At 45.3% G+C, this 17,532-nt stretch overlaps 1 protein-coding gene across 1 annotated transcript; it reads left to right on the plus strand.

Annotated features, from left to right (window-relative positions):
* Positions 1 to 14,333: 14,333 nt before the first annotated feature.
* On the plus strand, positions 14,334 to 15,290 carry LOC132243777 (olfactory receptor 14A16-like). The gene has a single exon (XM_059714166.1). The coding sequence runs from the start codon at positions 14,334 to 14,336 to the stop codon at positions 15,288 to 15,290; it is 957 nt and encodes a 318-aa protein (XP_059570149.1).
* Positions 15,291 to 17,532: the final 2,242 nt, after the last annotated feature.

Here is a 17,532-nt window from a genome sequence, read left to right on the forward strand (position 1 = left end):
AGCTGCGCTCTAGGGAACAAGTCCCAGAAGCTCTAACAAGAGAGATGTGGATAAATCAGCTTCCCCCACCATCAGTCCTTCCAAACCAGTGAAGTTCACTGCCATCTGCAGAGAGAAACTGGTTTGGATCTACTTCTGTCACTTCAGTCTTGGAGCGGAGAGAAAGCTCCTACTAAGATATTTTGATTTCTGAAAATTTGGTAGTGGCAGGAAAAGAGAAATTGGATAGATCAGAAGAGGGAAAATAAGCAAAGAATCTGTAGGATCTATCATAAGCTGAGTAAAAAGTCACAAAAAATGCTGCAGTAAGTTTTTAATTGCAATTAAATATGGTTGGTAGGCAAGAAGGGCGGTGTGCGGGGTATTTAAAAACCTGAAAATGACATTCAGCTGGAAAGCTCTCAGCAGTTTATTAGCAAGGTATTCACAGTTCTTTAGCTGGTCAAAGGAAAAAACAAAAGAACGAAAAGAAAACAGCTGTGTTTAGAAATCTGAACTTGCTACCAAGAACCCACACAATTCACTGTTTCGGCAACTTGAAATTTTTCAATCAAAAGCTTCTGGAGTCTTCCTATTTTAAACCAAATTATCCCTCCACCCCACTATTGATGGTTATTCTTCATAAACTGATGGTTTTGAAGAAAATCCATATATTATGAAAAAGTATATCTTTAGCAAAAGACATTTTTATAGGAAACATGTTTCTAGGCTTAAATTCTAAGCCCCACGGCTGAGATTCAGTCTTGCCCAGCAACACCAGGATTACAATCCCACCTCACTCATTGCATCCAGATTTTCTTGTTTTCCAGAAAAATGCCTGGAGGAGGGAGAACTCAGTAAGCCCCGCAGTTGATCCCCCTGAAAATGTTTTTTACTTATCCGAGTGCCTCTCAAATTAGGGTCAGGCGACCCAACGAAGTGTGATGAGCAAATACATAGTGAGAAGAGTCCCTTGCTTAAAAGAGCATAAAGTTCTTGTACCCAAATGACAAAGATCAATGACACAACGTGGAGGTGACAGAAGGATGGCATTGGCCTATCATGGCATAGAGATGAGCATCCAGCTGGGGATGGGGACCATATCAATCTGCTAATAACCATGTGGCAGGGAGAACTCAGTATAGATTCATTTCAGACCAGGTGACACTTAGGATGCTGTCTATGTCAATGCTGTATGTATGTACCAGGGAAGAGGAAAGGGGGGTGCTGGCATTTTATTGACCGGCATCTTATTTTAGTCACAAGTGCTGTGTCCAGTGTGCCTCATCTTGCTGTGGCCTTGATGTTTGCTGAGGTTCTTGCTTTTCTTGCTTGTTGTTGCTATTAAAAATCACATAAAAATACCACAATCTGGTCTGACAGCTTAATGAAGGGAGATGGTTTCATGGTGAGATCTGAAATGAGGAGAATGAGAGCATGAAGCAAATAAAAGGTAAAACCTCTGAGATTTTGCACAACCTAGATTCAGAGTTATAAACATTGTTTTGTTCTGAAATAGTGTCTCTTGGGTGGTTTTATTATATATATATATATATATATATATATATATATATATATATTTATGCACACAAATAAGTACTTTTGTGGAGTTTCTGTATACTTAAAAAAAGAATAATCCCAGCAATAATATTCCCAGCAATAATACCTTCCACGGACAATTTTACAGCATTTAAAGACAGACAGTACTGGCAGTTAGTTCACGAGCTGTTTCTGATATGAGATTCCCTCCTGTTATAGTTGTAACTCTGATCCTGGACACTTTCTTGTCCTTCCTTCACAGGCCTTGCACAACGCCCTGAAGAGGGAAATGTCCAACCAAACCATTGTGACCGAGCTCTTCCTCCTGGGCTTTTCTGATATTCGGGAGCTTCAGATCTTACACTTTGTTGTCTTTCTAGCAGCGTACTTGGCAGCCCTCGTGGGGAATCTCCTCCTCATCACAGTTGTAACTCTAAACTATGAACTTCATTCTCCCATGTTCTTTTTCTCGATTGATTTGTCCAACGTGGACCTTGGCTCCATCTCAGTGATGGTGCCCAAATCCATGTCTAATTCCCTATTGAACACCAGGTCCATTTCCTACTCTGGATGTGTTGTCCAAGTCTTTGGTCTGTTCTGTTTCTTGGCAGCAAATGTATCCCTTCTCACGGTTATGGCATATGACCGGTACATTGCCATCTGCAAGCCTCTGCATTATGGGATAATAATGAACAGGAGAGCTTGTGTCCAGATGGCTGCAGGTGCTTGGGCTGCTGGTGTTATCTACGCTGCAATGCACACTGGGAACACTTTTAGTCTCCCCTTCTGCCACTTCAATATCATCAACCAGTTCTTCTGTGAAGTGCCCCAGCTGCTGAAGCTCTATTGCTCCCAACCCTCCCCTCCCCATAGACTTGCATGCTGGCCAGGGGTGGGGCGGGGGATCTTCTATTCTTCAAGTCCAAAAGTGATCTCTGACCTAAAAAGGTTGGAGGCCAAAGCTGTACATAACTGGATTGATTAGTGGATCCAGAACAGAATAGAGAATGGCTTCTATGAGGTCAAGAGCTGATGGGGAGCTGGAGATACATTTCATATAGGGACAGCTACTCATGCTAGTAAGCAAGGAGACCAGAATGAGGTATGGAAGAAAGGTGAGAAGTCTTTGTCCTGTCCTTGCTCAGATGAGCACAGTGTTGAAGATCTGAATGTATGATACAATTAGGAAAACAAAACGGGTCTAAAGTTATGCAAACACCAACAATTATTTCAAGTTGTGTAAGGAAAAAGTCAGAGCAAGTGTGCTTGATTAGCTGAGGGATTTCACTGAAGAACTGGTTGATGATATTAGCTTCCTGGAAAGATACACTAAAGCTGTTACTAGTTTGAAAGGTAGCATATAGAAAACCACAGATCCATGCACTGGCTGCCATTTATCTCCAAGCTCTCCTGTTCATGATTGTCTTGTAGTGCAGTGTTGTGCAGATGACAGTGTACCAATCATATGCCATGATGGTGAGGAAAGGGAAGTCAGCTTCAAAGAAGAACAAAAACAAAAGGACTTGGACGACACATCCAGCATAGACCATGGATCTGGTGTTCAGCAGAGAATTGGCTAAGGATATTGAGATGGTGACAGAGATAATTCTGAGGTCTGGGATAGACAATTTATCAAGAAGAAGTGCATGGGGCTGTGAGGGTGGTGGTCAAGAATTATAATTGTGATATCAAGGAGATTCCCAATCAGGGATGCCATCAGAAAGTGATGGCTTCCACATTGGGAAGACAAAGTCATTTTTTTTCTTGAAGGTTGCAAGAAGGGCTCATGGGATATCAGTGTAACTCTACGTAATGAGCAAATCAATATGATAAGGCAGGAGATCACCAACTTTTTCCACTTTTAAGCCAGAATGGCCCAGTTGATGTGAAAACTAGGCTGATACCAAAACCAGGTGACTACTACCACTTTTCGTCAGTGCTGCTTCTTTTTGCTGCCCAGCTGCAGTACAGCACCGCACAGTCAGAGAAGGCCTCTGTTACCAAAAGACCTTCCTGTACAGGGTGGATTCAATGGCTTCATGGCCCTAGATTGTCAACTGATGTGATGAACTCCATACAAAACTGATAAGGTCAAAATGAAATATTTTGGGACTGTTTGGTTCATGAAAAAAATAAAAAAAAATCCCAATTTGGGGAAAGGGAAAGGTTGATATTTTTAAATTTCTCCCATGATGGGATCATTGTTTTTGGCCATGGGAACATCCATGAAGACAGCAAATTCCTAACACCATAAATCTTCTAGCTGCTGGACTCCAACCAACCACTTTCCCAAGTGGGAGCTCCCAGTACACTAAGTTAGCATGGAGGTTGAAGGAACGAGACACATGTTGTCATATCAGGCTCTGGCATCTGTCAGGTTCAGATCAAGAGAAATCAGGTCCATGAACGAGTCTCTGATCCCTTGATGCTCCTTGTGGAGCCTGCCTGGCATGGGTTGTACATGGCATGAGGCTGCACGGGGATGTATGCTTCATGTGGCACCTGTGCCAGGCGAGCCCTGTGTACTAGACTGGGGGTTTGCCTGGATTGGGCTCATTGACCCACCCTGCGTGTAGAATGCAGTGTGCGCAGTCAGTTACACGTCCGCCCCACTGAGCAGTTTTTACTGTGAAGTCATTTAGTACTTGCTTTAACAAGAACTAAATGAATGCGCAGTACCCACCAGGACTGTGCAGTGCCGAAGGTGCATGGGACAATTCAAACCCTACTGCGCAGTAGCAACGAAGTAATGCTCAGGAGGTCATTGCTACTGTACAGTAGTGGTGGCATCATGGTTAGTGCCCACCAATGCTACGTTGCCACAGGGATGAACGACATAGCCGTAGCTCATCGCTACAGCAACCTAGCATCTTGTATAGACACACCTAGCCTGGTGCAAATGTCACATGCCATGAATGTCACATGCCCCCTGGAAGCTGGGGGGGAACAGCAACTGCCTGCAGGTGGTGGTGGTGGCAGCGAATGGGGAGCTCCTGCAGGTAGCTGTGGTAGTGTCAGCGGTGGGGGCGGGAGGAGTGGCAAGTGGTGACTGGTGGCCGTCGACCACCCGCAGACAACACCAGCCACGTTGGCAGTGGCCAGAGGCAATCAGACACTGTCCACAGATACTGTCAACAGTATTGGCAGTCAGGGTGGTGGGGAAGGGGGCACTGGGAAGTGGCAACTGCCCATAGGCACCGACAGTGCTTCTTTCAGGGGGGGGCACCACCAATCTCAGGGGGTGCACATGCTCCCATGTACACCCCCTATGCATTGCCAATGCCACACGCAATACGCACCCCCAGTGACCTCTTGTGGGTAGCATGTGTTGTCAATGTGATGCCTTGCAATGGAGCTTGTTTGTCTGAGTTATGGAATATATTCATTATATTGAGAAAAAAAAATTTGCACCTTACAAATCTGACTTTTATTCTCATGTTATGTTCTCATGCAACACTACGTAGGAACTAACCGAATTGCAACTTGGTGCCTCCCTGCATCTTAAGGTGCCCAGTCTAGCTAACTGGGACAGCACAGCCAGATAGGGAAGCTCAGGGCCTTCTCGGAGATCCCATGACTTGTGTTGTGAGGGAGATTAAACCAGAGCACAGCTGTGCTGTTCTGCTAACATCTGTACAGCTCGGACTGTTTACATCTGGGCTTTTCCTTCTGAGCTGTGCAGGACTCCAGGGAACGAGTCCCAGGAGCCTTTGGAAGAAAACAACTGCAAAATTGCCGTCTTGCTTCACCCTTTTTCTACAAGGCAGGGTTGAGGTCAGATGCACACTCAGAAACCTGGTTGGACTCACTTCAGTCGTTCAGTGACAGAGGGAACAGAGAAAGACCTCTGAGTTAGCTGTGCTTCTGGGGACCTAGACTAGTGGTTGGTGCAGAGGAGAGCTGAGAGATCAACTGGACAAGAGCAAAGGATCTCGTCAGGGGAAGCCTGAATGTGACAGAAGATCAGGACATTTCCACAAAAACAATTCCAGTAAGTTTTCTGCATCAGTGAAGTTCCTGTCTTAGTAAGATGCAGAGGACAATTAAAAACATTAAAGTTGGAAAACCTGGCTACACAAATCATACTGCATTTTATGTATAATAGATTCAAAGCTACAAGAGTGAATGAAGACATCTTCAATGTTTTTGCTGTTAATTCAGATAAAGTTATACAGCTTATTGGGAGTGGGGTGGAAGGTGGGGTGGGAATAGGACCTCAAAGGAAGTCAAATGTTATAAATCTTTTATTTCGTATGTATTTGTTTCCAGCATACATTTTCTAGGTGAGATGAATAAATTATAGACTTTGGGATTTAAATAAATAAAAATAAAATAATTAAAATCCGGAGTTGTGGCAGGGATAACATTTTCTTCACTTTCTAAATGGAATATCAATATACTTTATTTTATGTAGGGTATTTATTGCCAGGGAAAAATAATTTATTAAAATCAAATTTTCCATGAGGCAAAAAATGGAATATTTTCATTCTTAGTATGAAATTTAGACACATTATTGATGGGAATATCAAAGCCACTAAGTTTATTACTCTCCTCCTTACCACTGCCCTTCTTCTATTATAGCCAGGACTTGCACGGTGCCCTGGGAGGAAAGATGCCCAGCTGGACCACTGTAACCCAGTTCCTCCTCCTGGGCTTCTCAGACACTCGGGAGCTGCAGATCTTGCACTTTGTCATCTTTCTGGCAGCGTACCTGGCAGCTCTGGTGGCGAACCTCCTTGTCATCACTGTTGTAACTACGGACCACCACCTCCACAGCCCCATGTACTACTTTTTGGCAAATTTGTCCATCCTTGATCTTGGATCCATCTCTGTCATTGTCCCCAAGTCCATGGCCAATTCTCTCTTAAACACCAGGACAATTTCCTATGCTGGATGTGTGTGCCAGGTCTTTCTTTTCTTGCTGTTTAGTACAGCTGATTTTTCATTCCTCACCATCATGGCATATGACCAGTATGTTTCCATCTGCAAGCCACTGCATTATGGGGTAGTAATGAACAGGAGAGCTTGCATCCAGATGTCTGCTGGTGCTTGGGCTGCTGGTGCCATCAACTCTGCACTGCACACTGGGAACACCTTTAGTCTCCCCTTCTGCCACTCAAATATCATCAACCAGTTCTTCTGTGAAATACCCCAGCTGCTTAAGCTCTCCAGCTCTGACACATACCGCAGGGAGCTGGCAGCTCTTGCCTTCACTGTGTTTCTAGCTTTAGGCTGTTTTGTTTTCATCGTTGTGTCGTATGTTCAGATCTTCACCGCGGTGTGGAGCATCCCCTCTGAGCAGGGCCGGCAAAAAGCCTTCTCCACCTGCATTCCTCACCTTTTCGTGGTCTCCCTGTTTTTTTCCAGTGCCGTCATTGCCTACACGAAGCCCATCTCTGACTCCCCGTCCCCTCTGGATCTCCTGGCGGCTGTTCTGTATTGTGTGGTGCCTCCATTGATGAATCTGGTTATCTACAGCATGAGGAACAAGGAGATCCAAGCTGCCCTGAGGAAACTGCTCCACAGGCTGATCCACTCCAACAACAATATCTCCATCTTTCTTTCATGACTTTCCTTCTCTCATATTTTTGTTTTCTAATTTACACATGACATGAGTTTTTTCATAGGATTGTGTGAATCCTCCATATTAAAAATGAAGGTGGTGGGTTAATTCTGTAACTTTGTAATGTCAAAGACTTGGCTTTTATGATTTTGTGTTGACACTGTTGAAGTGGGAAAGTAATGTTTCATGCATCAATTTTAGTGTCTTTGAACCATCTAAAATATATCCCATCAATTGCAAGGTAATGAAGAATTAAAGAGTTTTATTTACTAATTGGTGTAATCAATTTTTTGGATGAAAGAATATACAGGCAAATCTCCAGATGATGTGAAACTGGAATGAATTGCAAGTACTTTAGGGGATAGGAATACAGTTCAGATGGATGCGGATAGATTGGGGAGCTGGGCTTGAAAAAATAAGATGAAAGTCAAGGAAATGAATGCAACTTGCTGCACATAGGGGAGAAGAATCAAAAGCACAAATACAGCTTGTGTTATAAATGCCTGGGTGGTATCATGGTTGTAAAGGTGAGTCACAGTCTCATTATGAACCAGCAATTTGATGCAACTACAGAAACATTAATGCAATTTTGGGCTGCAACAACAGGAGTATTAGATGTAAAATGATCATATAGGTTGTAGCTGTGTTGGTCTAAGGACATAGGCAGACAAGGTACTTTGCATGAATCTGATACCTTTTATTAGACCAACTTAAATAGTTGGAACAATTTTCATAGCAAGCCTTTGGGTTTAAAAACCAGGAAGAGCACACACCAACTGCAGATGCTTCCCCAGCCTGATGAAGGGTTTTTAAACCCAAAAGCTTGCTAAGAAACATGTAAACAAGGGAGGTGATAGTACCACTTGACATGGTGCTAGTTAGGCTTCACCTAAACTACTGTGTGACTTTCTGGGCTTCACATTTTAAGAAGGAATATGAAGCAGTTAGAAAAGTTCAGAAATAGGTGACAAAAATGATAAATGGTTGGATGGCAAGCCATGTTAAGGAAAGATTGAGAGAACTAGGCATATTTAGCTTGCAGAAAAGGTAATTAAGAGGCAGCTCATTGCAGTCTTGAAATATCTGAAAAACTGCCATAAAGAAGAGGGTGAACCACAACTTTTCTCCCTTGTTGAATAGGGAAGGACATCAATCTTTAGATTACAGCAAAGTAGATTTAGATTTGATTTCATGGGAAAAGCACCCTTGTTTCTAGAGCAGTGGGGACGTGGAATACACTGCCCAGGGACGTTGTGGAGTTTCCTTCATTTCAGGTTTTCAGAAAGAGGATAGTCACTGGTCACAGCTGATTTAGGAGTAACAGTCTTGCATTTGTGCAGTGGGGTGGACCGCATGATCCTTGAGGCCCCTTCTAACTTTATGAGTTTATATTCGTGATGCTATTACAATGATGATAATAATGGAGCGGATAAAAACAGTCAACGGCAAGTGAATGGATACTGAGACAGGAGGATTACTGTATGTCTTATTATACAATCACTTTTTTTGCTTTTTCCTTTTGGACGGCAGCCAGACAGATGGGTACTAGTCCTCCTAATAGTTCATGCATGTGTGAACTGCTGGAACTCGAGTTGACATGACTAAGTTTTTGTGAAATTGTCCGGTTATACTAACACACCACTTTCCAAAAAAAAAAAAAGGGGGTTTTAAGGGATATTTCCTGATCAGATTAAACATTAAACTTTCTGGAAATAGCCCATGTCTTAACTACCATAAATAAGTTTTGAATACAGCAATATCCTATCTAAACCTCCGTATGGCAAAGTGCTCCCTCTTTCCATCTGAGAACATGCTTCCTTGCCCACATCTGCCCAAGTGCTCCTTCATCGGTTTTTTTCCCTGCAGGCTCTGAGTGCAAGGTTTCAGGGCAAGGATGAGAACTACAGACATTAGGAAGCTCAGTCAGTTTGGGCCCACAGTAAACCATGAAACCAGCCTCTTTTTCACCACAAGGAAGAGGATACACAAGGAGAACATTCATGTAGATTTGGTTATCATGGCATTTTTTATGTCTGATGCAGACAGAGGGGTTATTTTTCCAAATGGCAAAAGGAATGAATCAAGGCTGAGGAAGGCATACCACTGAAGAACAGATTCTCATTGATCTGCATGTTAGAGCACATCGTTTTCCATCAAAGCCTTGAGGTCCAATGTTCAGAGGGCTAGGACATTCAAAAGTGCTTAGGCATTGTTGGGTGCCTAACCACATTTGGCTGGTTTGGAAACAGCTGTCTCATTATCTCCAAGGCTTCATACTGTGTTTTGATTATAAGAAGGGAGAGTTACTCCATCACCGGGGGAAAAAAATCAGGGCCATAGATATCTGTTCACCACTGCTTAAACAAGTTGTTGTTTTTTTTAAGAAAACCCCCTAAAAAAAAGTTGAGTGCTTACTTTAAATGAGATTTAAGGTCTCAAACTCACTTGCTTGTTTCAAAATATTCATAGGATCTTAGGACTGGAAGGGAGAGTATCACTGCCTTCAATGATATATTTGGTCCTAATACAACAACGCTGTTCCCCGGGGCATCTGTTCATCAAATTAGCACAGCTGAATGAACCCCAGCACAGTTCTTGCAGGAGTTTATTGTTCCTGGGTGCAGAATTAGAGTAGATGGCATTAGATTAGCAATTTGCTCCCAGTCATCCTAGGCAGTGGGGGCCACAGAGGACAGGGGGTGGGTGGGGGGACCTGTCCATGGCTCCTGTGTGGAGACCAGGATCTCAGTCCAGCTGGATGGTGCTGGCTTGGGGTGATGCCTTGTGCCCAAGTGTGGGGGTGTGGGGGAGGGACAGTAAGCACTGCCAGGACCAGGGAGAGGGGAGACATGAGGGGAAGCAACAACAGGACTTTCCTGTAGGCTTTGTTGAAGATGCCATCAGCATGCCTAGGTGGGAATCAAAGATCACACGTATTGAAGAAATCAAAGGCCAGACCCGTGGAGGGATCACAGCCTCGTCCTCTTGAATGAGATCCCAAACCTGGCTGGTGGGTCTGAGCCTGGTTCCTCCTCTCCTCACAGCAGTGCTGGTCAATTCAAAGGGCTATAAGTACACGGTGTGCAGCCCCCAGCCATTCCCAGCCTGATTCAAGGGAAGGCTGATTTTCGTATCCCCTTGCAGCAGGGACGTGTGTACTTCTGGTGCTTTCAGATCTGCTCAGAAGAAAAGGCCTTGGCCTCAGCTCAGAGTCCTCTGGGAGCTGCCCCCCACTTCAGGACACTTTCCCCCCTCTCTCTGAAACCCAGGCTTGGCCCCTGTGCCCCCTGCCAGCCCAGGGCTGGCACTGGGGAAGCCTGGAGCTCCCCCTGGCTGCTGCAGGGAGGCAAAGCAGGGCAGGTGGGCAGGAACAGCCCTGCACTCAGCTGCTCCCACTGGGACCAGATTTGCTCCTGATGCAGGTGCACGGGAGCACACGTGAACAAGTGCAGTTTAGTGGGCTGATAGTTTTTACCATGCAACACTATTTTGCCATATTGTGTGGGATTACTACAAAACAGAAGTGTAAAAGCTGCACAGGAGGATCCTAGGACTGGAGAGGAGGATCAAATTCCAGCTTTGAGAGAGATGGGGGCAGAGGTGCTGACCTCCACTCTGCCACTGGAACGGGAACGGAGACTTGCTCCGGGAGCCAGCATCAGGACAAGGAAGAGCCTGTATAGCACATCAGAAAATAATCTGCTCACCAGGTGTGGAGCTGTGCAGCTTCCAGACACAGGTGTCCCCAGGAGAAGAGGGAAAGGGAATGGCCAGCCTGAGTTGGTAGGCTGTTTGGGAGCTGCCAGGTCAGAACCCTGCAGGCATGGGTGACTGTTGCCACCTTAGTCAGGGGGGGCATGTGCCCCGCCTGCGACTGGTCAGCGACTGTGTGTAGGGGGGTGTACTTTGCAGCCAACCTTGTCGACTGGGGGTGGCGTTCCCCCATGGCTGATTGCATCAACTGGGAACCAGCCACGGTGGCCCTGGAACTGGCCACAGCACTCCCAGAAGTGGCTGCAGCACTGATGAAGGGGTTCACAGCCTCAAGAATGACAGAAGCTGTGTCCACACCATCTAGTCGTGGATCCTAGAAATTCATGTGTTGCTATTTATTACAATGAGAGGGGAGGTTTAATTCTAAAAGGAATCTGGTGTGTTTTTTTTTTAATCAAAAGGATACGACCAGGCAAATGTAATTAGTGCCGGAGTCTGGTGTAAAGCAACAACCCCCTGTGTGAGAATTATTCACTTATAGTTACATTGCTAGATTGTATTCAAATGATTGGTTGTATTCTTCTCTATTGATAATATATATATGTGTATATGCCTTCTTTTTTATTACTTTCTTTCTCTTCCTATATATATATATATATATATATGTATGTATATATATATATATATATATATATATATATATGTATATATATATAAAATAAAGAAACCCATCTGTTCATTGGGCTTGGAGCAAATGCTTGGACAGTGAGGGTGAGGGCCACACCTCTCCCAGGGACACCCCAGTCAGCAGACCTACCTGAGGGAGATCCCAGGGCTACCGGCACCTTGAGGATCTGAAATCTGGCATATCACCCGGGCTAGTGCGCTGGCGCAGGTTACAGTAGTATTAAGCTACTTCAGAGTAGTGTCACATAAAAGGGGTTTGCTGGTGCTACTGTGTAGTAACTCTGGTTACTGCACATTTATTTAATACTTAACTTATACAAGTAATAAATAAATATGCAGTAACCACTGGGCAGTAGTGTCTTGTGTAGATGCACCCACTGGGCCATTTCTTAAGGCACAGTAACCCTGAGGTTAACTGATACTTAAACAAAAATAAAGGCCCTGCACTCATCGGCTGCTGCAACAGCTGTCGCAGCCTCTCAGGGCTCATGGCAGAGTACCCCAACACATGGCAGAGTATTGGGTGGCAGTGGGGATTACCCCCCTGACTGGCAGGAGCCATTGAGTGTGGGGCATTTTTTCTTTTTTATTGTATTTTATTTTATTTTTTTTAGGTGCAGGGATGCTGGGGCCAGGTGGGGCAGCCATTGATGGGGCTTGGAGATTGGGAGGGGGGATCCGACCTGTTCAATTTGAAGATTCGGCCAATTTGGTAGCAGCTGAATCTCCAACTCAGATTTGACTGAATTGATTCGGGACAGTGATTTGAATCACTGAATTGAATCACTATCGGCTGAATCCAAAGTGAATACTAGCCACTTTGTACACGCCTACCGCAGATGATACACAGCCTGCCCCAGAATTGGGAAACAATAGATAAAAATGATTAAACTAAAGAATCAAAACAAAACAGTTTGGCTTTAAAAAGGTATGAATCCAGGAAGGCTTGTCCATGGTTGTGTGCTTCAGAGGTAAGCTGGGTTCTAGGGAATAAGTCCCAGAAGCCCTAACAAGAGAGATGGGAATAAATCACCTTCCTGCAGCATCAGTTCTTCCAAACCAGTGAAGTTCACTATCGTCTGCAGAAAGAAACTGGTTTGGATCTACTTCTGCCAGGTCAGTCTTGGAGTGGAGAGAAAGCTCCTACTAAGATATTCTGACTTGTGAAGAGTTGGTAGTGGCAGGGAAAAGGGAAATCAGACAGATCGGTAGAAGGAAAATAAGCAAAGACTCCTGGCACTGGAGGATCAGATCACAAGCTGAGAAAAATTTCATATTGCTGTAAGATTATTACTCAAATTAACTGTGGGTATTTGGTAAGAAGAGGGACGTGTGTGGAAATTAGATAGATCAATAGAGGGAAAATAAGCAAGGAATCTGTAGGATCTATCATAAGCTGAGAAAAAAACTTCCCAATGTATGTTGCTTTAGGTTTTTAATTGCAATTAAATATGGTTGGCTGGCAAGAAGGGCGGTGTGTGGGGTATTGAAGAACCTGAAAATGACATTCAATTGGAAAGCTCTCAGCATTTTAATAGCAAGGTGCTCAAAAGTCTTTAGCTGGTTTAAGAAAAACAAGAAAAGAAAGAAAAGAAAACAGCTCCCTTTAGAAATCTGAACTTGCTACCAAGAACCTACATATTTCAGTGTTTTGGCAACTTGAGACTTTTCAATCAAAAGCTCCTGGAGGCTGCATATTTTAAACCAAATTATCCCTCCATCCCTGTATTGATAGTTCTTCATAAATTAATGTTTTTGAAGAAAATACATACATTATGAAAAAGTATGTGTTTAACAGAAGCCATATTTATAAGAAGCATTTTTCTAGGCTTAAATTCTAAGCCCCATGGCAGAGATTCAGTCTTGCCCAGCAACACCATTGTTACAATCCCACCTCAGTCATTGCATCCAGATGTTGTTGTTTTCCAGAAAAAAACCTGGAGGAGGGAGAAATCAGTAAGCCCCGCAGGTGACCCACCTGAAAATGTATTTTACATAGCCAAGTGCCTCTCAAATTAAGGTCAGGGGACCCAACAAAGTGTGATGAGCAAATGCACAGTGAGCGGCATCCCTTGCCCAAAAGAGCTTCTAATTCTTGTACCCAAATGACAGAGATCACTGACCCAATGTGGAGATAACAGAAGGAAGGTACTGGCCTATCATGGCATACAGATGACCGTCCAGGTCAGGATGGGGACCATATAAATTAGCTTATAACCATCGTATAGATTCATTTCAGACCAGATGACACTTAGGATGCTGTCTATGCGTATGCTGTATATACCAGGGAAGGGGAAAGTGGGGTGAGCTAGCAGTTTATTGACCAGCTTCTTATCGTAGTCACAAGTGCTGTGTTCAGTGTGCCTCATCTTGATGTTTGCTCAGCTTCTTGCTTTTCCTCTTGTTGCTATTAAAAATCAAATACAAAATGCCACACTCTGGTCTGCCAACTTGATGAAGGGAGATGGGTTCATAGTGAGATCTGAAATGAAGTGAATGAGAGCATGAAGCAATGAAAAGGCAAACCCTCTGAGATATTGCTCAACCTAGATTCATCATTATAAACACTGTTTTGTTCTGAAATAGTCTCTTTTAGGTTGTTTGGTTTTATATATACACACATGCTCACAGATAAGGACTTTTGTGGAATTTCTTTATACTCAAAAAAATGTATTCCCAGCAATAACACTTTCCACTGGCAATTTTACAGCTCTTAAAGACAGACAGTACTGGCAGTTAGTTCATGAGCTGTTTCTGACATGAGATTCCCTCCTGTTATATTTGTAACTCTGATCCTGGCCACTTTCTTGTCCTTCCTTCACAGGCCTTGCACAACGCCCTGAAGAGGGAAATGTCCAACCAAACCATTGTGACCGAGTTCCTTCTCCTGGGCTTTTCTGATATTCGGGAGCTCCAGATCTTACACTTCGTTATCTTTCTAGCAGCGTACTTGGCAGCCCTGATGGGGAATCTCCTCATCATCACAGTTGTAACTCTTAACTATGAACTTCATTCTCCCATGTTCTTTTTCTTGATTAATTTGTCCATCGTGGACCTTGGCTCCATCTCAGTGACCGTGCCCAAATCCATGTCTAATTCCCTTTTGAACACCAGGTCCATTTCCTACTCTGGATGTGTTGTCCAAGTGTTTTGTCTCTTTTGCTTCTTGGGAGCAAATTTATCACTTCTCACGGTTATGGCATATGATCGATATGTTGCCATCTGCAAGCCTCTGCATTATGGGATCATAATGAACAGGAGAGCTTGCATCCAGATGGCTGCCGGTGCTTGGGCTGCTGGTGCCATCAACTCAGCAATGCACACTGGGAACACCTTTAGTCTCCCCTTCTGCCACTCAAATACCATCAACCAGTTCTTCTGTGAAATACCCCAGCTGCTCAAGCTCTCCTGCTCTGGCAGATACCGCAGCGAGCTGGCAGCTCTTGCCTTCAGTGTGTTTTTATGTTTAGGCTGTTTTGTTTTCATCGTTGTGTCGTATGTTCAGATCTTCACCACAGTGTGGAGAATCCCCTCGGAGCAGGGTCATCAGAAAGCCTTCTCCACCTGCATTCCTCACCTTACTGTGGTCTCCCTGTTTCTTTCCACTGGCGGCATTGCCTACACGAAGCCCATCTCTGACTCCCCGTCCCCCTTGGATCTCCTGGCAGCTGTTCTGTATTGTATGGTGCCTCCATTGATGAATCCGATCATCTACAGCATGAGGAACAAGGAGATCCAAGCTGCCCTGAGGAAACTGCCGCAAAGGCAGATCCTCTCCAAGAACAACATGTCTATCTTTCTTTCATGACTTTGCTTTACTTATAATTTATGCATGAAATAAAAGAAAAAAAATGAGGTCTTTTTCGTAGTATTGTATGAACCCTACATATTAAAAACAGTGGTGGAGACTGGCCTGGCACACAACGCAGACAAGAAAGCCAGGCAGTGAAAATGGAAATAGAGGTGTCCGTGGGGGAGGGATAGGCTGGGGTGGAGGGTAGGGGGGGAAAGGGGATGTAGCAGCTCAGGTAACAGTGCAGAGGTACCTGGGGAGTCAGATATCTGGCAGGTTGCAATGTGCCCAAATTCGACTGTGTATATTGAATCCATGCGTTTCTGTACCTAGGGGACTGATGAAGCGTAGTTCATAGACCCAGCTCTGAGAAGTAGTTTGCACATTCAAACAGGCACCTAACCTCATCACCAGCACTGAAGCCAACTTCCTACAGCTCCAAACACAACATCTGCCAACTATCTCCAGTTTCCACGAACTGCACACCAGCATCTAGCCAAGACAACAATATCCAGCTACCTGCGGGGGTGCATTCCTCACCAAAAAAAAACACTCTGCCTCCAGTCTCTCAGGCCTGATCCTGAGAGGGAACAAATTACAAACCACTTTTCACACCCGGGCCTATAAACTGCACTTCATCAGTCTCCCAGGTACAGAAACTCATGGACTCAATGTAGATCAGACAGTGGGGTTTTGACACACTGCAAACTGCCAGACATCTGACTGCCCAGGTACCTCTGCACTGTACCTGTGCAGCTACTTCCCCTACCCCCCACACCCTCCACCCCAGCCTGTCCCTCACCCCCTGACACCTCCATTTCCATTTTCACTGACTGGCTTTCTTGCCTGCATTGCATGCCATGCTGGCCTCTGGCTTTTTTTTACTATTCCCTCCATCCAGGACCAGGAGACACATCAATTGCAGGTATTTCCTCAGCCTGACAAAGGGTTTTTCAACTTGAAAGCTGGCATCCTGGGCAGCTAAGCAGAGCACGCTGGGAGCCTCACAACTGCACTGCCACTAGCAAGCATCAGGCCTGTCAAAGATGTGAAAGGTCTGGCCGTTCCCCAGCGAGGACTGTGTATTTGCAGGGTTAGCTGGAGGTTATGGCATCTCCTACCTGTCTTTGACCAGGGGATCATTGGGCATGGCATTTACGGGGCTGCCATCCCACCAGGAGTCCCACCAGGTCTCCCTACCCTGGTAGGGGCCAGTTTTAGTGGTCATGCCCAGGACATGGGGCCTCCTCTTTCCCCATAGCCCCATCCCATACCTCCAAGTTCACCCTCTCACTGGGAACATTGGTCGGTGGACAGGACAGTTGTTCCCAGGCAACTGTGGGAGATCCAGCACCACCTGACTGCAGCTTGCCCAGTAGGCCAGGGGGTCACACAGCAATGGCTTCACATCCTTGGCAAGATATGCCACCACCAAGGAGTGAGCACCACCTGCCTGATGCTGGGGTCTAGTGGCTCTGGACCCCACCATAGAAGCCAGGCCCTTAGCCCATATTGGCAGCACCTGTGGTGGAGGACAAGACTGGTTCACGGATGGGGTGCTAGCATGAGATAGTGGATCCCCCTGTTCCATGTCCCCTGTCCCCACCATTCTGCCTCCCTGACTTTCTTTACCAGCACCTCTGTCCACTGATTCAGTGCTTGGCTGCCACATACGGTGCCCTTCACCCTTGGGTCATACATGGCGGCCAGCGCATGGACTGTACTGGACCGCAAGGGATCAAGCCACTTCCTGATGCCTTCCTTCAGCTGCCTCACCAGTGCCTGCATGTCTGGTGACAGTGGCCTGCCCCAGCCAGGAACATGGATCTGGAAGCTCTGCATTTGGCTCTCAAATTCCCTCACTATGGTGATCACCCAACTGAAGAGGGCAACAGCAATGCTGAGGCTCTTGGTGACCTTGGGGAAGGGCTTTAGGACCACCAAGATCTGGGAAATGGCCTTGATCAGGGATATTGGGGTCAGTGGCCCCTGAACAGAGCTGAGTGGAAAACCATCTCATGGATGCCCTTCTGTTGCTGCACCAGCCTCTCAAACCTCAGGTATGTGGCGTTCCACTGAGTCTCCACATCCTGCATGATTTTGTGCTGTGGGATGTTCAGCTCTTTATGTTTATCCCGCAGCATCTTGCGTGCCTTGATCCCCCAGGGCATGTAGCCTGCCACCTTCCTGCATTTTGAAATGAGCTTGCTGGTAGTGGCAGTGCCATGGCCGGCAGCCCTCTCCCCCTCCAAGGCAT

Source organism: Alligator mississippiensis, chromosome 11, assembly GCF_030867095.1.
Source record: "Alligator mississippiensis isolate rAllMis1 chromosome 11, rAllMis1, whole genome shotgun sequence".
In the NCBI taxonomy this organism is placed as follows: Eukaryota; Metazoa; Chordata; order Crocodylia; family Alligatoridae; genus Alligator; species Alligator mississippiensis.